This window comes from Phalacrocorax carbo, chromosome 2, assembly GCF_963921805.1.
Source record: "Phalacrocorax carbo chromosome 2, bPhaCar2.1, whole genome shotgun sequence".
Lineage (NCBI taxonomy): Eukaryota > Metazoa > Chordata > Aves > Suliformes > Phalacrocoracidae > Phalacrocorax > Phalacrocorax carbo.
In genome coordinates, this window is record NC_087514.1 from 135,960,519 (window position 1) to 135,987,289 (window position 26,771).

Below are 26,771 nucleotides of genomic sequence, written 5' to 3' on the forward strand. Positions count from 1 at the left end.
GGCAATATTGGCTGTGCAATAAACTTGGCCAAAATAGAAGTCATTGCACCCATGGATGCATAAAATGATTGCCTGCAAAGCAGGCACCTGTGAATGGTACAAATTTCAAGTAATTTGATTTCCAGGTACTGAATCTGACACTTGGCATCTAAACAAATCTGTTATAAGCAAGATGGTGAAAGAAGACATTTCCCCTTTCACCAGGTTTCCTCTTCACTACCTCCAGGCAGGTTGTTGTCTTTTAGAGATCTAGAACTGGTTTGTGCTGACAAAGAGGTTGAAAGCCATTAATAATATTGGCTGTGCTTACCTTCCCACTCTACTGCAGAAAAGGAGTCAAACTTCTGAATCCTACAGAGGATCTGGCTTTCCTAGCTCAGTATGAGCCCATGACGTGGGGGATGAAACAACAGCTTCAGCATTTCACTCTGCTCTTGCTGAATGCCCCAATAACCAGGAAGTTAAAAACCCAGAGGGATCTAAATCCTGAAAGACTTGATACTTTCTGTATATCTGACAGCCCTTCCCTGATGGCAGAAATTAGCTGCCTTAGAAAAAAAAAAACAAACCAAACCCGACAACAAAAATAACAAAAAATCCCTCAAGCAAACAAAAAAACTACTTATAGATTGTTTTTCATTTTACAAACTTAGATCTGATGGTATAATATTACCAACATATCAGTATTTGTCTATGTTTCTATATACATACATAGGTATTGTGATACAGATGACATGATGATACTTGACTATAAATTGTTTGTTGCCAAATATAGTACCTTATCAATAACAGCAAATGAAATACCCAAAATGCTAACCTAAAACTTAATAAGAACTTTCATTTTCTGTACTCCATATACATGTTATACTTTACATAGTGGAAAAACAGTTTTCTCCCAGAAACTGATGAGATTAGGCTCTGCACCCATTGTGGCTCTTGCCCATCCATCAAATGTGTCATTAGCTTTAGCATGGGCTTGTGGAAGGAATTTCACTACTAGACTGGAATAAATTTTACATTTTTAACATTTAGATTGATGCTTTGAACCTGAAGGATGCACAGGGTTTGCAGTCACATAAGGAAGTGTTATAACCATCGTAAGATTTACAGAAGCAGTTCCTAACATGTATGTCTGGTACATGTAAGGTACAAGTAGGGTTTGTATTTTATTAGTTACCATACTTCCTCATTCAAAATGTTTAAATCATTATTTAAAATGTAGCATTGTTAGATTGCTTTTAGTTTTAATTTTTGATTTAACTCGTATGGCTTGGCTGATTGCAGGGAATATAAATTGGTTTACATTAGAATAGATGACATTAAATATGTATGACAGAACCTTAAAAAATTACTTTCTTTAAAGGTTCTGCTTGTTTATCTGTTTGGTTTTTACCTGAATTAAAAAGATGAGTAATTTTTCTGTTAACCTTTATCAAGGTTCTTTTAGATTCGTTTGCCCTGAGTTTGGATTCAATTGTGGAGCCAATACACTGAGATGTACTTGGACCAGTATTGCTCAGATGTAACTGCTGATGTAGCAGCAGCACTATGCTGCGACACAGAGGGCATATTTTACTATTAGTAGGTTCTAATACTGTGCTATTACTAAATTGCATCATTTTACTACAGCTGACACAATAATTGTAGTTCTACTTAAGCCTTACCCCTTGGTCCTACTCAACACCAAAGAAAACTCTTCAGTCTGAATAGAAATATTTTTAAACTGTAAATTTCTACACTTCGTGGTTTCAGTAAAAAAACCCAACCAACCAAAAAACTTAGCAAGTGTGACTCAAGTGCATTACAGACATTCTGAAATCAAAAAGAAAATTGTTGCAACCCGAGATTTGTTGTTGCTTCTTAATCTCATTGATTTAGTGTAATGTTTATGGGTCTTCCCAGAGCTATGTTACTGGTTTCTTAGGGACTCCAAGGATGGGTTAAAAAGTCTAAAGGACTACCTTGAGATGGATAAAAGAACTCAAACACCAAAGAATTTTATCTATCTCCTTTTTATTTTTTTTTATTTCATTCTGTGGGGTTTTGTAGTCTTTTTTTATTATTATAGTGACAAGTTTATATTGATAATGTAATTCTAAGTCACTGCATCTGAATTTTCATTAATTGTCATCATTTAAAGACATTTGAAATTTGAAAGGAAAATTTTATCTCCCTTAGGAGTAGTCCCCTTGGGAAATTTTAAATTCCAGTAGTCAACAGCCCCATGCACAGAAAAAAAAAAAAAAGGTCATCTTTTCTGCAGCACTGACAGCTTTGGCTTATATTAAAATTACAAAAACACCCTTAAAACCACAGCCCAAACTGTGCCACTGGATTTTATTTGGAAATATAGCCAGATGTTCACCATCCCTTGCCATTATTAAAAAATGGATTTTAGCAATGACAGCGTTTCCTCATGTTTGGTTGATCTTGATTTTAAGTTTCAGTTCAGGATACAAAATGACAGTGTCATGCTGAGGGCATTTCAGTATTCTGGGGCTAATTTCTGTGATAAGCAAAGATACTGGAAATGTTTAATATCAGGTTTTAACTTTTTCCAACAAATTTTGCTTCTACAAAGCTTTAGTAAATACTAAACTCCTTAAAGTCAGTAGAACTCTGATGCCATGAGTTGCTTTATGTTTTGGATTATAAAAAAATTTCAAGACAGCTATGTTTTATTTTCTGATGTGTCAGAATAAGGTGAAAGTCGGAAGTAAAACTGGACTCTTTTTTTGTTATCTGCAAATTTTTTATTGACTTATAACAGTTGTTTATATGGTTAACAAGGAATCAGATTTCTTGGACGCAGGCAAAATTTGCAATGGAAGATACATACGTTACTTATTATTTAGTTTTTCTATAAATCTAGCCAATGTCATTGCCTTGTGGAAAACTGGATTCAGGATTTTAACTTTAAATAATAAAAGTGTTTTGGTGTTTGTTAATTGGACACAAGAGGAAAATTTTTCACAGTGAGAACAGTCAACCATTGGAATAATCTCCCCAGGAAAGTGGTTGACTCGGCCACGTTGGACACCTTCAGGACTCAGCTGGACAGGGTGCTGGGCCATCTTGTCTAGACTCTGCTTTTCCTAGAAAGTTTGGACTAGATGATCCCTGAGGTCCCTTCCAATCTGGAATTCTGTGAATTTTAGGAGAATATGTTTCCTCCCAATTTTTCTTACCGTTAAAACAAAAAAGCCCTTCAATTTCTAGTCCTAGGAAGCAAAGAAACTTAATACTAAACACCTTTAAACCTTAGAGTTTTTCCAAATATGCTTTCCAATATATGGAATTTTTACACAGAAAATATATGTTCTGAAATTAAAAATCAAAATTAGCTGTGAGAATGAAACTGATGCAATCAGTTAGTTTCTTGAAAAATTTAAAATTAAATTCAGGTAAGAGGAGAGTGAATTATTTTAATAATGAAACTATTCTTGCTGTATGCGAGGAACACCTGCAAAGTGAATCAGATTTACATTAGTGAGTGCTATGTGTGCTGTGGTCTTTGCCACCAGCCTAATTAAAAGACCCTACTGGCTTTTGCCGGCTTTTTTCTTCCCCATGTGCCTTCCATAGAACATTGTATGTATAGGGACTGCTGCCTTGATGTGCAGGGTGGCTGTGCAGAGGCTCTGCAGAGCACAACTACCTGGCAGATCCCACCATCAGTGCAACTTGGTGCATCAATTCAGGGCACAGCTGAATTGCTCAAGTACTATGACCAGGAGCCATCTCATCTAGCTAAAACAGTAGATATATATTAACTTCCAATGCCTTTGTAGGAAATAAAGTGAAGATTTTTGACCTTAACTTTGATATCCATTGCATTATAATGTTTTTTTTGTATGAAATGAACGGAGAATGAGATTTCAGCTAATAATTACTAGCTAGAGCAAACCCACAACATGTCTGCAATAAATTTAATTTTTACTGAAGAAGCACTAATACTTTATTTAAGTGATAAAGCATCATTAACATTTCATCTGTATAAATATAGGTATAAAAAATTTTGTGTCTTATGTATGCTTTAGTACTTAGTACTAAATCTGCACAATCCTGAAGAATGCTATCCACTGGGGTGAATCACTGGGGTGAGTCATGTTAGCAAAATAATCTACACTTTTTACTTAATCTGCTGTCCAGGGACAGACATGGTTGATCAGCTAGACACCAATGTAGGTTGTTAATATATACGTTGTTAATCGGGTTATTTTGAGAGTTGATCCTGTTATACTCCCCATTTTTAACTCAAATTCCCACTGAAAGAAATATGCTTATTTAAAAATAACAATTATCTTAAAAATATTGACATATTTAAATTTATCATGATCTATTTTAAAAATTGTTAACATTTCTTTCCATAAGAAACTATCCTTTGCCCCTAGCATTGCATTGATTCTTTCCACTAACTGCTTAACCAAGTCATTTATTACTTTCCTGCAGCTATAAAGAAATTAAGGCATTTTGGACTTAGTAAGTAAATAGTTAAAGTGCATACTCTATATGTGTGGAGTTATAAAATATAAGTTCTTAATATTATAACTGTTAAAGTCTCCTTGGAATTTTAGTATTAATGATTTCTTTGTTCTTAAGTTACATCCCCTTGCCTCTCTTCTTGGAGACTTTCCCTTCATGGCTCCCTCAGCAGTACTGAGGCCACACATAGCAAATACATAGCTGATGCTTATTTATAAGGGATTTGACCTACCCCTTCTGCTCGCCCCTTGCAACTTCTCCCTTATGACCTCAACATTTCACTCAGCCAAGCCCTGTAAAATTCTGCTTGTTTGTGGGAAGTACTTTTTATGAGAGTCTTATTTTCTTTGCTTTTTGGTCATTGTCCTCACAATTTCTATGGTAGAGTTGGTTGCACAGATGATGTATTTTGAGCTGTAAATTGTTCATTACAGTTGTGTAAGGCTGCCTTAATTGCAACAGGCTTTCTAGCTGTCCCTTGGCTGTGACCTATGACATCTTCACTCTCCTACTTCTAAAACCATTTCCTAATAGAACCCAGCAGATCTCCTCTATGATAAATTGTAATTCTGGGTTGCAGCTGGAGATCTCATCAAATGTGCAGTGTGTTCGGGGGCTCATTCATTAATCCAAAATAGTGGCCACAGGCAAATCCCTATATGCACGTTTGAAGTTTTAAAGTTCAGTTGTGCTAAAAACTGGTCTAGTAAAATAAGCTAGGAGTAGGACCCATGTTCATAGTCAGTCACCTCTACCTGTATACCAGGTCCCTGACATACTGCAGAGGGGATATCATTAGATAATACAGAGGTATTATACAGAAGTACACAGAGTATGGTATGTTTATGGACTCAAAATATTATGTGCATGTCACTCAGCTTTCTTGATATTAATTTGTATAACTTTAACTTTAAAGGAGTCATCCTGTTAAGAGCTCAAAGTCACACCTAATTTCCTTGTGTGCTGTCCATAGTCTGCCCTTCTTCCATATTAGAAGTGCTTTTGTACTGATCTTCTGGGCTGAAGAAGCATTAAATCCATCTTGATATGCAAAGTGACAGAGTAAATAGCTGAGGGGCAGAGAAGTGTTCTTGGTCTTTGTCAAGACCAGTACTAGTCAGTAGAGGATGGCCATGAATATCAGGTGGTATTATTTGACCATGCATTGACTGCCATAAGCATCATGTGGCATCATAGCAACTGGCCTAATTCTAAACCGGAGTTTCCCATGAGGATGTTGTTGATGTAGGGCAAAGCTGTACCTGGGAAAATGAGAAGCAATGTATGAGTTGGAGCTGGTGAGTTGCTCTCGCAGGAGCCGTAGCTTGGCCATTCCAGAAACCTGGTTGACACCCAAAGATCAAAACATTAGGCATCACACTGAAAGAAATAACTTCTGTAAATTCAGGATAAATGACTGGGGGGGGGAAAGCTGGAAATTTCAGGGCAGAGCAGCTATATTTCTCAATAATTTTCTCATTGATCTTTTCTAGTACAACTGGAGATTAGTTAGTGGGTTAATTTTTCTTGTCCAGACTTCCTCCAACATTTTGACATATAACAAAAAGTTAAAAGGAAAATCATTTTTTTAGTATTGTGTCATCAGCAAAATTTTTCTACCCAGAAATAAAAAATAAATGAAGTACATTTCTGAAAGTGACTAGGAAAATTCTTCTGGATCTTTTTGGTTGGTGATAATCTTGATTTATATGAGAATTCAATACAAATTTTTGTCATTTGTGGTTCACTTTTTAAGCTGCAGGAAAACTACCCCACCTGCAGATTTCATAGTGCATGACATCATAAACTGCATACTCCCTGGGTCATGAGGTTGGCAATTTAAATGTAAGCTCCTAACATCCATAGGACTCCAAAGGTGTGAAATTCTTCTAGAGTTTAAATTCAAGAAAGTTTATTAATGGTCTCTAGAGAGTCTCATCATTTCACAAGCTTTATTATCTCCTGTTGTCCTAGTCTAGCACTGCAGCTCAAGAGAACATTGACATAGCCTACTGTACATACACACTGCTGAGGCCTCAGCATCTTGTAGGATTAAGCCCTATCTGAAAAGCTCCTTGTGAGTGGGACTTTTTTCCTGAGCTCAATTTATATGCCATTTTTGTCTACTCTAGTTTGATAAAAGAGATTATGATAAGAATATTTAAGCTATCCCAAAATATATATTACTTCTTAAGTAATACAAGGCAAAATGCAGAATACTGAATAATGAAAGCAAATCACCTTTCTGAGTTTTTTATCATTTTTAATAATAAATATAATGTTAGGAATAATAATTTAATCCTTAAACTGGATTCAAATGAAAGCTTCTAAGCAATTTTGATAAAAAGAGACTGTCCAAAAATCTTTAAACAGCTAAAAAATGCCAATGCTGACAGCAAATCCACTCACAGATTTTATTTAAACAGATGCCTCTCTCTGGTTAGACTTATGAAACCATGAGGTCCAAATCTGATTTGATCTGTTCACTAGATTTCTCTACTGGAAGAGAGCTGAATTAAGTGTGACCAGAAAGTTGTGACCATGCTATTTACTTAGCGCTTTTGAGAATTCTCTGAGAAATGTGCTTGCTATGTACTTCCCATTTTGTGCGCATGTTCATCTAAGAGTCAAGTAGAATATTAATACATTTGAAAATATGCTAGAAGAGTCATAGAAAAGGCTGTGGTGGCTGGCATAGAGTATATTGGTTTTGTCCTTGATTCTTTTAACTTTTTAAGTGTCCTTCCGATATTCAGACTGATTATATATGAGCAGTCTGGTCTCCTACATTAAAACAGGGGGAGAGTAAGTAGTCCAGAATAAATATATTCATTAAAATATGCAAAGGCAGGATCAAATCTGCATAAATGAACATCTGTATATACAGTATACTAACATAATATTTAGTCAGATGATCGCATACGATGGCCTTGAAAAGAAACTCCCAAAAACTACCTCTCAGTATATTTTGCTGCATAATAAGCTCTTTCAGCTGAATTTCTTGCATTAATGCTTATTTTATTATGCTGAAGTAATGAAGCTGGCATTAACTGATGTAATACACGGATAAATACTAAGTTGTTCCAGTTGTTCGGTTTCTTACACAAAGGCTATTGAGACTGTACATGGTGCAAAATAAAAAGCAATTCTAAATCTCTGTAACTCTGATTGAACAAAACACTTGAACACTCTAAATAATCATACCTCCGTATGTAGCAGGTCCCAAATTAATGTGACCCTTGAGATACAACTGCTCATCTGCCTTTCCCTGAAATGTGAGAGCACTGGTGCCTTACCAAAACAGTAGATATATGTATGAACTAGGACAAGAAAACTTTCTGAATACAGACACCCAAACACTTTGAAATGCACCCAGCTGGAAAAAGATGGGAAAACCCATATATTGCATGCCCACTGTGCCAGTCCAGGGTGGGGTGTAACTGCAAGAAATTTATAGTGACATCCTGATTTGAATAATCCCCGTGCAAGGCCTTTTTCTGTGCTCCTTGGAAAGTCTCCTTCTTTCCATCAGCTTTAGCTATGCTCACTCCACCTGTCATTCCATTGCCGGGCCAGCCCAGTGAGAAAATGTGCTGTGTACTGTCCTATAAATGGTAAACAAACCAGCCAAAAACCCATACTACGTGTCAATGAAAATGCTTGCATGTCTGCAGAATCTGGATTACGAAACTGTGTGAAGTGTGTTGTTAAAGTTATTCCTGAAATATGATCTGTACTGGGAGCCTAGTATATTTTGAGTTTCAAACTCTTCCTCCAGCTTTTCTGGATGGATTTTTGAATAATTATGAGAAAATGAAGCAGCAATTAATAAATATGAGTATTAGTAGCTGAAAGAAGTACCATGTTCTATGCCTGCTTTAATAAACATAGATGAAAACTAGGTATAGATAGTTTATACATTTTTGTAGTTTCCTCTAAGACTCCAAATAGATGTGAGCAGGAATTTAGCAGTTCTTCACATGGCCTCATGCTCCTGCAACTGGAATGCTTGAAGAGCTGAATCAAAACTCAGGCTCTAATCCACGAAGATGACATTTAAAATGTAAATAGAGAGAAATGCAGAATAATTTCTAAACTTCTATAAGGTGTATGATAGGCACAGCTTACTCTATCTTAAATATTATAATGATATCAAATTACAGTGAAGAAAGCTATTTTGGAAAGTGAAGATAGCTGTTGAGTGGATTGATCTTACATCCAGTCATAATATTGTAAAGCTGTACTGTTTGTTAACTTTTTCAATGGATTATTAGAATCTTTACAGCATCAGAGTGTACCCCACAACTGGTCATAAGTTTGCTTTGCTAACAGTAATTTAGATCTGCTGTTATGCAAAAGCTATTCTCACATTAGTTTGAATTTTAAAACAACATTTATCTTATATGTGAGAATTGCTTGTATAGTTTTAAAATAAATTAATGCAAATTGGGAGCTTAGAGATGTTAATTTTTTTCTTGCACCTGTGAAATGCTTTCTTGAATTTAAATTTATAGCCTCTGAACTGTGACCCCTGTTAGATGAAGGAGAGATTTAGACATGGTTGGTGCAGTTGTAGATTAATGTGTCATGCAATCTGTGTGACTACAAGTTAGTCACGCCCATTAGTTTTCCTTCAAATTTTCATCTTCTGATACAGGAAATATGGTTTAACTTTAGATTTTGTTTGCATCTAGTAGCACTTAATCCTCTAGATTAAGTTTTTGTCTTTTTTTTTTTTTCTTTCCCTTTTTCATATGGTTTGCTACATAATTTGTGTGGTAAAAGGCAAAACTTCTATTACACCTACCAGTTTCTCCTCTGGGTAGGCAGCATTGTAAATTATTAAATACAACTACAGACAGTGTCATGATAACTTTTAATGTGATGGTGAAGTGAGAGCATTGATCTTATGTAATTTGAGTCAGAAAAATCTGAACAGGTAAACTATTTGTAACTTCTTACAGCTGAATAGGAACATAAGTAATATTAGTAACAGAAAAAAGGCCATCTGGTCCAGCTTGCCTGAGTTTGTTTGATTGGTTCATTATAATCTCAACCACCTGCTTTTTCACTGAGCTCTACTTCACCAGTCCTATCCTATTCCAGAAACAAATGTATCTGTCTCTTGTACACCTTTATAAATCTTTCCTTGTAACTTTGATCATTCAGACCTTATGTGGTCTTAGGGCACAGGAGATCCCGAAGTCTCAGAAAAGATTGGAGCTGGTAGGTTCTGGATTCTCAACAAATACACAGAAAGAAATGCTCCTGACCTAAGGGTTTGTAATCTAGTTTCAGAGAAAATAGGTGGATGATTAGAAGAGTGGTGTGATAGAATTAGGTGCACACCTATGTGGTAATATGACTGCCTTGACCAATTAGAAAATGTGGACGTTTATTTTGCTTTTAGATTTGACAACAGACACCTGTACTATTTACAGACTGTACTGATATCCTGCTAAGACATTTATTATTATTTTATCCAATTTTTAGCAAGGCAGTACTAACTTCTGTGTAGCTTTTGGGGGGAACAAGGAGAGTATTTAGTACTCTTAAATTACAGTTCTTTTGTGCTAGTAGCAGAGGAAAATGAATATCAGCCCTGTGAAGTAATATTTTCATTCTATAAACTAAGGAACAGAGAAATCTACTGTTCTGTCCATGTCTTTCAACTCCTATTTACTTTACCAGACATGCTGCTTCTCCATGGCAGTGGTTAAATAATTGGGAATGTTATGTGTGTCTGAGAGTCTCTTGGCTGAGCAGCTGAAAAAAAAGAAAAAAGACTTACTCCATTGCTGGGGCCTTCTACCAAAAAATGTAAGTTAATGCTGGAGTGAATATGGGGTAGTCATTTAACTTTGAGAGCTCCCGTGCTGGGTATAGAGATAATGGGTACTGGCGTGCATTTAAAATATCCTGTGATATTATACATAAATGCTTACTGTTTGATATGTCTTAACACACTGTAAAACTTTGTACTTACAAGTATGTTTTCCATAAAAAAATCAACACTTTGCAGATAAAGAGAAAGATTCTCTGTTTCCCTCTCCTCCCCTGCTAACTGTGGGAGGAGATTGGCTGTGGAGGAACAGGATTTTTTTGGTAGAATACAGTTACATTTGGCACAATCTGTCTAAAGAGGCCAACACCATGCTCTCATTTTGGGTCAGTTCTTTTGTCTAGCAAAGGATTTTAATCTGAGATCTCAAAGCAGCAAAAAATTTTCTATTTTTATATTGCAAATAAAATACCCTACCCTTGCCAGATAATAATGACACTTTATAAAATAGAGGAGCCTATTTTCCTTAGGCGGATCTGTTTTCTATATGCAATTTTAGTGGTTGAGGTAAGTCTGCAGCCTAGTCTCTTGCACTTTGTTGCCTTAATGCTTAGTTTTGTGTGTTTGGAAAGTAAACGAAGTACAACAGATGCATCCTGCATTGTGCTTTCAATCTTAGCTTATTTTGTAGCTTAAAGCAAAGAGATAAAGGATAAAAAGTAATTATTTTACAGTGGGACATATTAAAATGTCATAATTAATCAGTTAAAATAATTCTTTTCTGTACTTGGTATTTTCTGTCTCTGAAATCCTTTCCTTTCTGTTAGCTCTGCTACTAATTATCCAGCCGCTAGCTGTAGGCCTTTAAAGTCAGAAAATGCAACATCAGTCAGGAGACATGTGGCTGCAAAAACCAGTGAGCGTGTAGGAGGAGTGCCTTTACAGGTCAAGTGCTATAGCTGTTCTTTGACAAATCAGTCTGAATTAGCATCACAGGAGCCTGTTGGTATTCCTGCTCCCCCACACATCCAGCTTCATCTGTTAGCTGCTGCTGTTGCCAACCCTCATTTTACACTCCCAGACCTCTAATCTGTTTCAGTGCTTGCTGGCAGTTATGGAACAGCTTCAGCCCCACAAACATCAATACCAAAACATTGAGATAGACTCTGCACCTGAAACTCCACTGCATGTGGCTTCACCAGTCTTCAGCTAGTAATTATTTATTCATAATGGTGAAGGAGGAAAGGGAATATAAAGTAACTGCTCTGACTGATGGTCAAAGTTCAGGAGATAGTATCAGTAACAACGGACACTCAAGTAAAAGGCTTTCTTAAAGGCTGTTTCATGCCTTTTTGCTGAATGTGTTTGATTGTAGTGCTGGTATCTCTATCCCCAGGGATGGCTCCAAGGTGTAGGCCTAATTTAGGCATGTGTCTTTGTTCCCTGCTGAAGGGACAGGGAAGGAATGGTGGGAGGGAAAACCTTGAAGATATCATTCTGGTGCTAGAGGCATCTGTGAGATAGTCCTAGCTGACATGCTAGGTGGGCTCTACCAGACAGACTCCAGCTTGGTAGGGTATCAAGGCAAGCTTATATGCCCCCTTTCTTTTTCACCTTTAAATTGAGGCTGTGTGCTTTGACAGTTGCCTGTGTTCTGGTCTCTATCTAATCTATCTGTCTACATGGTCTCCATGTCCTTGTTAGAGTGATAAATGGAAAAGGCTATTAAAGTTTCAGCATGCTTAACAGTGTTCAGAGCCAATCTGTTTTATGACAGATGCAGCGATAGGTAGCTACTTGATGGGCACAGAGGATCAAAGGTTAGCTATGAGCTTTTAGAAATGGGAGTATAATGTAAGTACTGATAACACTGGTTCAAATGTAATCTGTGGAAGTGCAGGTTTCTTCTTGTATGTATCACATATGCTTAAAATAAGCATATGACTACCAAATACAATGGATCTATCACTGTTAAACAAGCACACAGTTTCTGTTACTCTATTGGTTCTTTTTATTTCTCAAAGAAATAATTTGACACTTGAAAAACAGATGTAAAAATAAATATGGGTGGCCAATCTCAATAAATATCTGAATTTGACTTCAAAGTGTTAAATGTCCTTTATTTTCAATTGTATAATATATAATGAACTTGTGTCAAAATCTGTTAAAGTTAATGGATATTTTTCAACTAAATTCCGTAAGTTCTGGATCAGGTCCATAGACAGCACAAAACTCATGTGCATTGCCTAAAGTGTCTGTCTTGCTTTTTCTATGGTTTGCAGGTCTATGAAGGAGTGAGACAAAAATTAGATGTAAACGTTTTTTCTAGAATATTTTACAAGTTTACTTAAGGGCGGTGGTGTGTCTTGATGTTCCCCAGGCTTTCCTGATATCTCCGTAAATTTCAGTAGAATCCTTTGCAAATCAAGTCTGCATTTCCACATACCTATCATTCAGGAACTTAGCTTAATAAATTATATAAAACACTCTGCAAGAGAAAACTGTGTAAAGCTAATTCCTCTTTCACACCAGAATAACTCCATTGACTTATTAGTGTTAATTCCTACTGTATCTGGCTTGGGAAAATGAAGAACTAAATAAATGACTGCAGGAATTCAGCCTACAAGGTAGAAGTTATGGGAAGGGTCCATGGATATTTCCTTTGAAAAAGTATGTTTATGCCTTTGAGTTGGAGGACTTTAATTCATTCCAGTTCATCCTTTTTTTTTTCTTTCTTGTTTTTGTGTGTGTGTGTTTTTGTGTTTCCCTAGCATTCTTTAAATGTATTGTTCTGAGGGGCAAAAAGTAAGATTAATGTGGCTGAGTTAGTATCAGTTATTGTTTTTTTCCTAATATCCTGCAGCTTTATGTTGCTTTAACGTATGCACATTCAGAGTTTTGAACATTGTGGGAAAAGGTTTCACTGGCATCCATTCTTGCCATTAAAGTGCTTCCCATCTGAATATTGCCTGCCAAACTATGTGGTATCCTGCAGAGCAAGAGGATGAGGACATAGATTGCAATGAAGCTGAACAGTTTGCACTTCCTAACAGTGACACCAGACATCAATCTTTTGTAGAGACAGCCCACAATACAGGAGAATAAGCACTCTTACCCCGATCCCCCCACCAAAAAAACAAAAGGAGAATTCTTTTTTCTTTTTTTTTCCATTTCATTCCAGCAGTTTCCTTCTAAGATCCTCCAAGATGAATACGTTCTCAAATTGCATAAGCTGACATTTCAGTGGCTGAGACATTTTTGGAGAAGAAAAAAAAATTGAAGTAAAAAAGTAGGCTCTATGAAGTAACTTTTTTTTAAAAAAAAAAAAAACCCAAATTATTTAATTTAGTCTCAGTTCTCTTTATCATCAAGCTAAGGAGCAGAGTGCTAATTTGGTCACAGTTAATGTGTTTCACACATTTATACCACAGTTTGACATCAGTATTCAGTAACACCAAGTTATATTATACAGGTTGGCAAATGCTCAGAACTAAAGATTGCCAGTTCTGTAATCAGCCATATTTGGAGAAGCTTGAGTCAAGTCTGCAGCTTGTATAAAGTGGCATAGAACTATAGGAGTCACTTTGCACCAGCTGCTGAGGATCTTCTCCTTTACACAGAAATTTGCTGCAGGTTTTTATTTTAATATATAAATTTAATTTCACCAACAGGATGATTTATAGTTGTGCAATTAATGAGCCATATGCTTCTCTTTGTAGTAAAAAAGGTGCCGAAAGAGCTAAGTGCTGCAAAAAAATTCTACATCAATTGGCTGCAGAAGTTAACGTACACTGTGTCACTCAATCAAGAGGTTGTGAGGGTGTAAGGGGGATAAACCTTGCTATAACCAGTAGGAACCCTCACTGAAGAAAGGATGATTGAAGAACTTGGGCCAGATCTTGGACTTAGGATGGGAAATGGTTGACAGGGCTTGGGACTGGGTTCACAAACAGCATTTTGTGCTGTGATTTAATTACCCTTGAAACTGCCATGGCACCAGTTTATTTTTTGGTACAAATCAGAGCTGTTTTCAGACTTGTAGAGCTACAGAATCTTGTATGAAAGCCAGAAAAACTGGAAAACAGGGTACCTGAATCAAACCTTATACACTCATGAAAGAAACAAGTGATCGTGTAACAGCTGCTGCCATCATGGCTCCTCACAATCTGGAGTGTCAGATCTGCTACAGGTGCATCCAGAGCTCAGGCAAACAAAACTTTAACCAGCGGCAGAGTTGCTCCAAGCAACTAGAGAACATGGACAATTGGCTTCAGGAAGGTGTGAGAAACAGATTGGTTGGGCAAGTTGGTATAGCAGAATTTGCATGAGAGGCTTGCTGTGTACTGAAAGACTTGCTAAACATTCCACTATTTTCAGAGGTTACATACACACACATTACTAAAACTTCATTCCATGTGTTTCTTCATCATTTGAATTTTTCCTATTTGTCTTTGTGGAAGTGTCCAAATCCAACATTTGCATGCTAAAACTGCTTTGGGTCATTTATCTTCTCAATATCTTTCCCCACGAAGGAATGCACATTCATCTTCTATTAAAATTATGAGTGAAGTCAGAGATTGAGTCACTGTGAATTAATTTCTGAATCCTTACCTAATAAAATTTATTCCTTTGTGGTTTTCCATGGCATATGTAGAAAGAGACTGTTCAATTCCCAGCAACTGTATGAAAAGCTCACAGGCCATGCATGGGCTAGGCCTGTCCTAATGTAATTAACTGAAACTCTTACTCTTGTTTACATTGATATAATTACGTTGTATGAAGTCTGATCCATGCAGCTTAGCTTCCAAGGGAACTACTCATACTAGAAGAGACTGAGTCTTTGGGAGCACTGTGGCTTTTTCTAACCTTTCCATTGGTAGCCTATGCTTATGAGGATGCCAAGAAATAACATAGGGCACATATGGGTTGAGAGGACCGTTATTTTTGACCTGGCCAAACTCTGCTTTCATAACCACATGATATCTTAAATATTTTACACATTCAGAAGTCTATCTGAGTATAATTCACAGTCCCCCGGATTCTTGCTAAAAGGGGATATGATCTGGCCCGTTGTTTGTTCTGGGTAGCATATGTAATACTTTGGCTTGTCTTGATTCTTCCCACGTTTCCCTAGACCATTCTGCATCTTAAGTTTTGCAGATCTTATTGTGGATTTTTTGTGTGGGAGCAGTTTTGTGTTTTCAACTGGTATGGCAGCAGATCAAGCAGGAGGTTTTGGCTTGTGGACAGATTCTGGAGGCAGGTTTTGTAGAAGGTTGCTCCCATTTTTGGCTTGTAAGCCATGGGAGCATATACCATGTATTACTTGATTATAAGTTAGCCCACTCACTAAATAGTTTGCTGACCACATGCAGTAATTTAAGAAGAGGGGTGAAAAACAGAGATAATACTGAACAAAGCACAGAAAAAGCACATCTCACATCATGGAAGGATCAGATGCTGAGCGCCTAGTGAAATTTCCTAATTAAGCTGCTGGATTGCAACCATGTAGGTTACAGAGTGTCCCTTGGGAACATTATTTTCTGTTCAACACTGGCTGTGTGACATGCTGTATGATTGCCTATCCTGGGGTTACCTGGGTACTGCAATATATTTCCTTGCAAATGACCAAAGAGGACTAGATAGTGTTGAGGCTGAAGAGGTGCTTCTGAGTTGTTCCATTTCTCCTCCTGACACAAAAACTCTGGGAGCAAAGGCTAATATAATCTGTTTTTCCTATTATTCTAAACAGCAGTAGAACTCCTACTTTCTAAATTCTGAGAATTGGTCTGTGTCAAGGACATGGACAGATAGGCACTTTTCAATAAAAATATGCAGAAGAAGAAAGTTAGGGAAATTGTTTGAAGCTCTATACTTAATTAAGACTAATTCACCACTTGAACTCAGATCTCCTTACAGCTAGTCCTTTGATTTACATGTGATCATCCTGAGAATACAAACTGATAATACTCACTGTAGCCAAGGCCACAATGTAAGAAAAATGTGTTTTATAAAAACAAAAACAAAAGTGAAAAACCAAAACCAGCAATAAAAACGTGTACATTTCCCTGTATACAGCTTCTTTGTGTGTGGTATATAATACAGTCTTCCAGATAAATTCCTTGGATCCAGTCCTGTTCTCATTAAACCTGCACAGCTCTACGCTTACAGTAATGTAACTGAGGAAAGAATTTGTTCCTATAAGAATTATATTTCTAATAAGAAGGAAGCAGAGGCTTTTGGCAAATAACCTATCTTGCAACTCTTATTGAACAACACTAAAACAAAAAACATAAAGCAAAGCTGGATCAGAAGAGTAACAAAAGAGGGACTACACCACAACAGACTAAACAGGGGAGTCATGTACGGATCATATCTACTTCTGTTGTGGAGATGGTAACTAATTGTGTAGGTGGGTTTTTGTTTTCATGTGAGGTGGAATGGATTCTAGGGTGACTCCCCAGTTTTAATAAAGGCATCCACTTTGGGTCCCAAAACACAGTTTTTAAGCAACTTTTATTTAAAAAATCCAGTAATTGTCCCTCACAGAAACAAAACTTAAGTGGTGCTCTGTCTCAATGGTTGTTCATCCAATGCAAGTGTAGAATCCAACAGGGAATGAGACTCTTTGAAAAAGCCCTGCATGAGAAAAGATTTATTCAAACATTTCAGAAACATCAACAGAACAGATCAATTAGAACAAAGTAAGAAGCTAGTAAGTAATCAAACAGGTTGGTATTTTTTCGGGAATAAGAAAAGCTATCAGTTTAGTGGAGAAATTATTTAAATCCTACATATTCTTCTGTTTTATCTTTGTAGGTAGGGTTGAAATGCATAGAAAAGGAATGAGTGGAAGGCTTATCTTCCAGACCTTTTTTCTTTCCTCAGTAGTCCTGGAGTTTCTACTAATTCTGACTGGAAAGAAGTAGACCCGTGAGATGATCCCTTTTCTATTGCTTGTAGGTGAATGCAACACATTCCACTCCTTGAAATGACTACATATTTTTTGGCATATATATTTTCTCCTGTTGTTAATCAAAATGTGGTGGGCTGTGGAAATCACTGAAAACTACAGAAATGAACAACACCACATTATGTATTCTTAGAAGAAAATCTTATGTGCATGATGACCAGTTTCTACTGCTGCAAGGAAAATACTTCAGAAGTAGTGAAACGTGGCCCAGGCATTGGATCTATCTTTGGGTCTCATAGAAGGGGATTTCATTAGTGCTAAAACTGAACCCGAAACAGAAAAATATTACGGCTAAGTGGTATCTTTGGTTGCCATATCAATATGGTTGTGATGGTGTGTGAAACATTACATTTTTATGTATTAATTAGGAGGAGGAGGGAGGGAAGAAGTGGAAAAGAATGATAACATCATTAATTTTTCTTCCTTTTGGAAAACCCAAAAAAGAAGATAAAGTGGGACTGCTACAAAAAGCCTGACTCCTCCTTCTTGATAATTGGTTCTTCAAGGCTACTACTAAGTCCCCCAAAGCCTTCTTTTCTCCAGGCCAGTTCCCTCAGCCTTTCATTTCCTTTTTTCTAATCAGTAGAATTAATATATTAGACTAATGCTGATAAAGACAGATTTTCTTTTTCCTTTAGAATCAGTATTAAGATACAAATCTCTCAACTGTTCAGAGCCCACTGCTTTTTAACAACTGCAGGTCTGAGTCTGAGATAACTTCATGGAGACTAAAGAGCTAGACTGAAAATGAGGGCCAGATAATAACCTATTTATCATCCAGCAATTCCTATGTAACACTGATTTTCTTTCCTTCCTCACCTATCGAGGTGGCACAATTAACTCTCTTCTCGGATTACATGCTGATTCTTTTAGTTTATATTGGGTAACAGAAGATATTAATTGATTCTCTACAATGGTAATAATAATGTATTAATAATTAACTCCAGTAGCAAGATGTAGTTGTTCTGTTCATCCCCAGATTCAAATAGCACACCAGGTCTCCAGCCATGAAAAGGAACCCGAAGAAAGCACACCAGGAAAGGAGACCCTTGGTGTGCTATGTTATAATTTGTATAACTTTCGTCACAAATGCACAAAATGGAAAGGCCACCTTTATCTTCTATTAGAGATAGTTCTCCGCTATGGCAGAAGTTGCAGAAAGCTTCCAAGACCCAAGTGGGTGGAGCACTCATAGCTCATGGGTGGAGAAAGCTCATAGCTGGTCCTGCTGTGAGCAGGAGGTTGGACTGGAGAACTCCTGTGGTCCCCTCCTGCCTGAATTGTTCTTTGATTCTGTGATATTCACTCCCCTGAATCAAAAATAGCTGTTTTGTGCCTATGTGTATTCCAGTTGTGTAACTCTTTATTTTATTTACCAATTATATTTGACTTAGAAAACAAAAAATTCCATTAGGTCATTGTTCAGGAAGCTTCTCCATTTCCATCACTTACTTTTTCCTTGCATGTTCACAGGAGAATTTGGACTGGAAAGATCTACAAAATGCATTAATACTTCCTGTTTTCTACATAATTTTTTTTTTCAAAAAACTGTGTTGGAATTGGCCATATCTCAGTCTTACTCTCTTCTTAAGTCATTATGTAGTAGTAAGTAAGAGAAAGTGGATGGGAGGCAGTCTTTTATAATTTCGTTCTTGTTCAAATAACTTTTCTCATTTTGCTTCAAGTTACCATGATTATGAATGAAAAAGTGAAGCCACAACTCTTCCATAGACACATACTTTTTGGTTTCTGTCACGGGTAGTTGGTGAGCAGTCAGCTGTATTCCTTGATGAGCACTTGGTCTGTTTCTTACGTTTGTGAGATGCCTCTTAGGCATTAAAATTGTTATACTTTTAATGTACTAATGGTTAGAGACTGAGTTTTGGGGCAATCCATTTCACACTTATTCATGATGTTATTCTTCTACTTCAAATAAAAAGTTATTGATGATCAGTTTCTTCAGATAAACATTTAGGACAAAAATGATTTCTGATCAACTCTGCCTATTTTTCCAAGGAATTTAACATAGTCTGTGCCATTGATGTCAGCAAGAATAGGATTAAGGAGCAGGATTTAATTTACTTAGCTGTAACAGAAGAAGTCAGAAATAGCTTTAGCAGTTAAATTACTTGTGACATAATTGTTTGTTTATGTCCCTATTATTCCTGTGGTATATTTTTGAATGATAGAACATTTAAGCTGACTTGCACATCTGAAAGATTAACATTTTACCAATATTCAGTTACAGTATTCTATATTCTTGTTAGTGTAAGAGGCAGTTTAACTGAAAAATGAATGCTAATAAAATCCCTTTTTAGTAATTCATTTTGAAAACCATTTGACCTTAACTACAATGAAAGTAGACTGTAAAAATCATCATAGATTCCCTTCCTTGAACTTTTCACAATGCTGAAAAATGACTGAGGGAAAGAAGCAAGATCCAGTTACTGTACCCTGTTTGTACAGCTGTACTTCATTGAGTGGAGGCTTGTGTTACACACAGTTTGTGATAGGAAGTAAATGCTTTTAAAACAACTAAGGAGACAGGTCTTTAACCTCCACCTTTTCAGATGCTTTGTTCACTCATTTAGCTTCTGTCGAGGTCTTGGGAAACATTTCAAATACAAATTATTATTGAATACTGAAGCTCACCTGAATAATTCATCTCCTAGTGAGCTCATTAGGCAGAGATGTTGTTGGGGTTTGTTTTTTTTTTGAGAGAGATCACTAATTCTTGATATAATGAACATTCGTTCCTGAAGGAACAAATGCATTTAAAGAAGAAGAATTCTCAGAATGAGTGGTAAGTGTTTTATGATAGTTGAAATTACAGATTTAATTCAGCAGTTGTAAGGATTTTTGAGGACTTAGAGGACATTCAAATATACTATTGTCATGTAAATTACTAAACTGTCAAAACTCATTAGATTTAAAATTATCAGTTTCTGGCATACAGCACTGTTACGTCTTGTTACAAGACTGTCTAGTCCCCTGAAATGGTGGAGACACCTTGAGATACATTAAGATGATTTTTTGGCATGACTTTACATTGTACGTACATGTTAATCACCAGAAAAACTATTTGGTGTAAGCTTGGCACCAGATAATTTCAGGACTTTACACATCATAAGGTTATTCTATGTATGAGATTCTAATATCTACCAAAGGCACTTCTTTAATTGCTCTGGTGAAACAAGTCAGTGGCAGTGGGAGTGTGCAGCTGGTGGACGGCCAGTTAATTTTTAATTTCTGTAATCAGCTGAGGCTTTGTGTCTGCTTCGTCTCCTGAAATACATGTGACCGTAAATTTAGGTTTATGCTAAATAGGCATTATTTGGGCTGCATTAACCACCCACTTTCTCATTTTGCTATAATTAAGGTCATCCTCGTAGCTATACATCTCATGGCCATGAATATCTCTATCTTAATCCTCTTGCTTAAGACTGTCCAGATATCAATATAAAATGCAGAGGGGCCACCCAGATCTGCATTTAATGAGAAAATGCCTTGAAATACAATCAGGATTTTGAAGTTGTCTTCCCTGCAGTGCATTAGAGGTGTTATGCCTTCAGAGGACATGGCTGACACTAGTTCTGCCCTTATTCCAGCAACTTTTTTTGAACTGTAACACAATAGAGCCACTGCCTTCCTTTGGCTGGGTCCACAGTTCCCAGCAAGCAACCATTTGTTTTTCCATTTGTCACTAGTGGGCAGGCAATGGCTGTGTTTTGTGGTCTGTGGTACTAGTGAGCTTGAAGATTTACGTGTTCCAGAAAACTGTAAGCATAACAGCAGACACCAGTTAAGTTGTTTAAATTTGAAATGCAAGATTTGTGGAATATTTTGTGTTCCCTTCTAGCCTTGAAATATAACTTCAGTGAACAAATGCAGGCCTGAAAGCATCCTCAGTCCTTGTCCCTCTGAACCCCATAGAGAGCTGCTACTGCCTCATGTTATCAGGACTCAGCTCAGTCTTTCTGGCTGTTTTACTGTCATCTCACACATCCTTCTGCTCTTCCAGCAGTGATTTTAGTTCCTGTCACAGCCTCTCCTTCCTCAGTGTGAAAGTTACATTGATTTATGTAACTTATGTTACCTTACTAACATTTAAGCCAGCCTACCCAAACTCAGCTCTGAACATTAGGTTTTATTACCTGCTATACGATGGTAAAATAGCAAAGTGTAAGTTGGGGGATTAGTTGCTTTTAGCTTAAGAAAAAAGGCCTTGGGAAACAAACGTTGCCTTGTTCTCTAGTGCATACCTCATTAGAAATTACGTGTTTTGCAGAGGTTAATATACTGTGGGCAGCGCACCAAGTACATCACAGTTCTGAAGATTACAACTTATTCACAGCCTTGAGACAATCTTTCCTGCAGAAATACACCTCCTGGGTAAGTTGTACGAGATTTGACAAACTAATATCAACAAGATCTAGTAAAAGTGAAAACATAGTGTTTATTTCCCTTTGAAGAAAAACATATAAATTATTTAAGATGGTTGACACTGAAAGCTCAGAGGTTGAAACCGAAGAACCTGAGAATCAGAAGCTTTAAAAATACATTCAGTAATGTTTTACAGCAAACTTGAAAAGGGATACAGTAGTTAAGTTTAAGAAGGCTAATTATAACGCTGTATTTATATTTTCATTGATTTTTGAGTAAAATGGGACAATTTTTTTTCATTGGGTTATTCATGTATACGTACAGGATAAGATCAGAGTATAGCATAACTACTCAAGAATATGTCTGTGCAAATGAAAGGAGCAGGGAGAGAAATCGTTACTAAAGATTGCTTTGGACATGCAAATGTATTTATTTGTCTCTGCTCATTCATGTCGTGTGTCAGTACTCCACTAAGTAAGGGCAATATGCTACTACATTTACCTAGTGTTATTTCAGATATAAGTTGTTTTTTTTTTAATGGTGTGAGCTGTGTACACATGCAGTATAAATTAAGACAAGTACTCACTTACAGATTTAAAAATTTATGTTTCCAAATACAATCATAAACGTAACATACTATCTGCTGATTTCCTCAGTTGCACTCTCATGTTATCTTTTGACTCTATTTTTTAACTCAGATTGTGGTTTGGTTGGTTGGTTATTTGTTTTTTAAAAAAAGAATAATAACTTCAAAACTTGAATTTTCAGAATTAGAGTTTAAAATGTATTTTTGTATATATAAAACATATAAATGCTCTTCTCCAGTGAAGTATAATACTGACGGTGGAGGAGACCCACAGTCCTCTGTCAATCTCTAAAACTAGCTTATGAGCAAATGACTGAAAGCCAAGTGTGTGTGCTCACACATGCAAATCTACCGTAACTCCTCTAACTACAGTTAGTCTGGATTTATGCTCACATAACTGAGCATAGACTTAGCTCGTTCATAACTGTTTCAAGCCCATGACACTAGGTGAGTTAAAGTGCTATGCCAAACAAATGATTAGTTCTTCTGGAAATTTTGAAGCAGATACTATCCATTTTGCTTCTTAAAGTCTTCTCTGTAAATTCTTGTTAGTTTTTAATTCAGAAAATGGTCATCTAATCTAGTAGGAGTGCCTCAAATTTAAATGGCCATAATGAACAATAGCGGAAGAGATGCATCTCTGTCACAACTCTGCTTCCTATGTAAATACTGCTATGTTAAAGATTTAACCTTTTCACATTTACCCATTGGGACCATATGTGCAAATGCTTAACAAAAACAATAATTCAAAAAAGACAAAAAGCCTGTGTTAGCATATGGGTGTGTGCATGAGCACTTCGTCTGCCTGCGTGGTTTTGAGGATGATACCTCAGAGAGCATAAAGTATTCAGGAAGGCCAAGATGTCTGACCACCTTAGATTCTGAAAACCATCCTCAGGACCACACTGGTATCACTTGGCAAATAATATATGTACATTTAAATTCATTTGCTTTGAGCAAAGGAAAGTCAACCTAGGAATCCATAGTACTGTTGCGTGCAGTGCTTTTCCCACCAAATATTTGGTATTAGCCAAGACATTTGATTAATGTAAATATTGGTTTACCTCCCTCTAGAACTTTTGAGAGGTGTGCCAATTTCCTTTCTCCAAAACCTTACTGTGCATGAAATCTATTCTTGCTAATTCTTATAGCACTGCTATATTTTTAGACTGCCAGACTTGTCCAGAACCCCATGGATACATCTGCCTTGAAGCTGAAACTCAGTGAAGCCTTTAGTTACTCTCTGAGAGTGATCTGATGTTGCTGAATGTGTACTGTTGAATGCAGTTTGACATGCAGTTTTGTGGAGGCTGTGAGAAAGTTGTGGTGGATGATGTGGGATTGTGGGACTGTTTTGCTGCCAGCTCTGTATGTGTTTTAAGTTAAACGTTATAAGATAAATAAATCAGCATAATAATCTGTGTGGGTTGTGCTCGAGCTGATTGAAAAGATGCGAAATGAAAGAGAAGAGAAGAGAAAAACATGCTTGAAGGCCAATCAGAGATGTACTCCTGAACTTGGAACCAAATGTGTATTGCTTCGTGTTGTTTGCACACACAGTGTTTCTGTTACTCCAGTGAGGGGCCATAGTGAAGCAGACCTACTGTTAAGACTAAGAGATGCTTTTGAAGCCCATTTTGTGGGGAAAAAAGATGTGGGAAAAAAAGTATATTTATTTTTAAGGAGAAACCAGCAAGCTAACGCTGTATAAACCTTTGATTCTGATGAAACACTTCGTTAAAGTGTAATTGTATAAGGAGAAACTAAGATACACACCTTGAAAAGCTATTACTTAATTCTGTGAGCACCAGTTCTTAACTCTCCTTGAAGGGTAAGATTTGATTGCAAATAATAGATCCATGATAATTTGATAGCTTTAGTCTATACGTTTAGAAAAAGGGTTGAATTATGCCTTCTTGGTTTAAAAGCAGTGGAAACATCTGTATATAAATCGGGAAAGGGAAGAGGTAACACTGTTCTTTTCAGCAGAGTCACAAAGTTCACTTCTTACCTACTGAGGAGTCTGCCAGGTCTGGGATCTGTAAGGGATGTTTGGATGTTTTTCTTTTTTTACCTTTAACTCTTGATGAATCCTCACAGAAGTACAGCCCATGTGAAGGAGCAGTTGGCAGCTGCCCTGCTGTGCCCCGCCACCCCTCCGCAGCCTGCCGGTGGGAGCTGGCCGCATCGCCAGGTGGGCCCCGAGACCCGGCATGGACATGGAGGGTCCCAGTGTAGGCAACTCAGCCCTCCTGCTAAACCTCAGGAGGTTCAACATTTTCCCTTTGTGTAGTGGAAGTGTTTATAAGCTTTTACTTACAAATGAGAGGGAGGAAGGTAGAGCATGCATTGGACACACACCCTTCAAAAGGGGCAATGCCCTAAGTGTGAAGGCACACAGCTGCAGTGCAGCAGCCCCAGATAGGAATCCCTCTCCACCCCCTCAATGAGTGCCTTTCCTGTCGGGTTATCAGTTATTGTGGCTCGCTCTCAACCTCTGTTGCTGAATCTACAAGTGGGAAAAGATCTGTGCATGTGATAAGTGTTTCTCTGCAGTTTTGACCAGAAATTCCATCTTGGAACAAGGAAAGCTTTTACTCTGCAGGGTAGTGAAAGTCGGTACATTCCCATGAAATGTTTTGATTTGGTGAATTGGCATTTCCAGTGAAGAACTATTTAATGATTTTTTTTTTTCCCCCGACATTGATCTTCTTGTTCCAGTGGAACCACAGATAGGACAAACCAAATCTTTTGTATGGGGCATGTTTTCATTCTACTTTTTAAATGATCTTTGAAATCCTTTCGGTGCAAAATAAAGCTTATGTTGCAAGGAAACATGAGGCAGTTAGGAAAACATTCTTCTTTGTCAATCTCAAATTTACCTGTATAAAATTTCCCTCATCTCACAACTTAGAGGGGAAATCCTAGTACTCGTTGTGAGAAGTAGGTTAGAAAATAAGTATGAAGATGATCCTTCCTTCCCTTCTGAGTCATCTGTAAATACCACCAAACTGTCTCTGATACTTTTAGGGAAAAAGCATATAATTTTTAACCCTGCTTTAAATCCTGCAGCAACTTCCATGAATAATCTGAAAACCATCTGGGTTTCAACTTCCTCTCCATTCCTTTTAAAAAATTTCCTGCTCTTATCATGCCATTAGACAGGTACAATCAATAATAAGAACAAAAATTCAGTACCTTTACTTAAATCTGGCTGTGTGTCCTACTCCTTTCTTGGCTTCTTTGTAAAATAATCTTGCGAAAACATTATGGCAGTTGTGGGACAAATATCTCTCAGTCTCTATTTTTGTAGATCCCCCCCTTTTAATAATTAAATACTAAGGGTGTTAAGGTTAGAGGAAGGAGGAAGAAGGAACTTACAAAAAAGATTGACTCCATGCCAGTGTTTAGGGTATTTCTTCTAAAGTATGGGGGCATCGATAATTGTGAGTTTGAAAGTGGCTCTTCTGCTTAAGTAGTCTTCTGCACAAGGCAGTCTTTCCTAAGTAAGCAGTTTTCTGAAACAGTTTTCATGCTAACACATCTTTAGAACTCAGCAATATATCGGGGCTTCGAGGGAGATGCCTTGTGGAAGTTAAGGTGCAAATTTATAATTAACCTTGAAAGCCAAGTAAGCCACCTTGCCCTTATGGTGCTCACGTGGGGAGTTCAGACGGAAAAGCAATAGTGTTTTAAATTCACACCTTGCTTACTCTGTGATAATTCTCCCCTATAAGTGAACCCTTCGTGTCAAGGATATGTTGCTGTCTACTCTGTATAGTATAGAGAATAACCATATAATCTCAGGGTTTCTGAGTTCTTTTCTTGATTTTTCTACTTGCTCACTTTATGACTTTTGGCAAATCACTTTAGCAGCAATTTGTGTCTGATTTGCTATAGCATATCTAGTAGTAAAATAATAATCAGTATCTATTCTACATAATGTCTACATTATGGAGGTATTAGAAGAAGCAATTATCTTGTGCAGTGCTTTGTGCCCTTGATACAACAGTATGATATATCTAAAGTATATTTTCTTTCTCATTTTTCAGATTTTCAACTTGCCCATGGCTCTTTTCATTCCCCCTTCAGTGTTTGCTGTTCATCTACAGTTTAATCTGCTTTACCAGTTTTGGATACATACAGAGGTAAACCATGTTTTCAAGCCATACCTAAACAGTTAGCCTGGAGCAGTGTCCTGGAAATCCACTAGCAGCTGATTTATTGTGTAAGAAAAATCTTTGTCTGACTTCTCTAAGGAGAAACATCTGTTCATTTTTATTCCTTTTTCTGAATATATATTGCTAAGTTTATAAGAAGCAATGAGGCCAGTTGGTCCCAATTAGATTTAAAAAAAAAAGTAACTGTAAGGAATCAAAACTTTTTGCTATTTTAATACTATATTTTCCTATCTTGCAGCTTATTAAACACTTCTGGCAGATACTGAAACTGATTTTGTTTCTAAGATAAATATTTTAGGGAAAAATATCCAAAACCCAGTGCTTCTTAAAGATCATTTAAAGTTAAAACTGAAGTCAAATATTGCTTCCTTCTCAGTGCAA

At 36.9% G+C, this 26,771-nt stretch overlaps 1 protein-coding gene across 3 annotated transcripts in view; it reads left to right on the forward strand.

Moving 5' to 3' along the window:
• The window catches only part of AGMO (alkylglycerol monooxygenase), a 193,762-nt gene that overhangs the window by 56,288 nt on the left and 110,703 nt on the right, over positions 1–26,771 (forward strand). For all 3 annotated transcript variants that reach the window (XM_064444508.1, XM_064444506.1, XM_064444507.1), the window contains exons 4-5: positions 21,529–21,632; positions 26,262–26,357. In XM_064444508.1, coding sequence (XP_064300578.1) covers positions 21,529–21,632; positions 26,262–26,357 — 200 coding nt within the window. The remainder of the gene's footprint in view (positions 1–21,528; positions 21,633–26,261; positions 26,358–26,771) is intronic.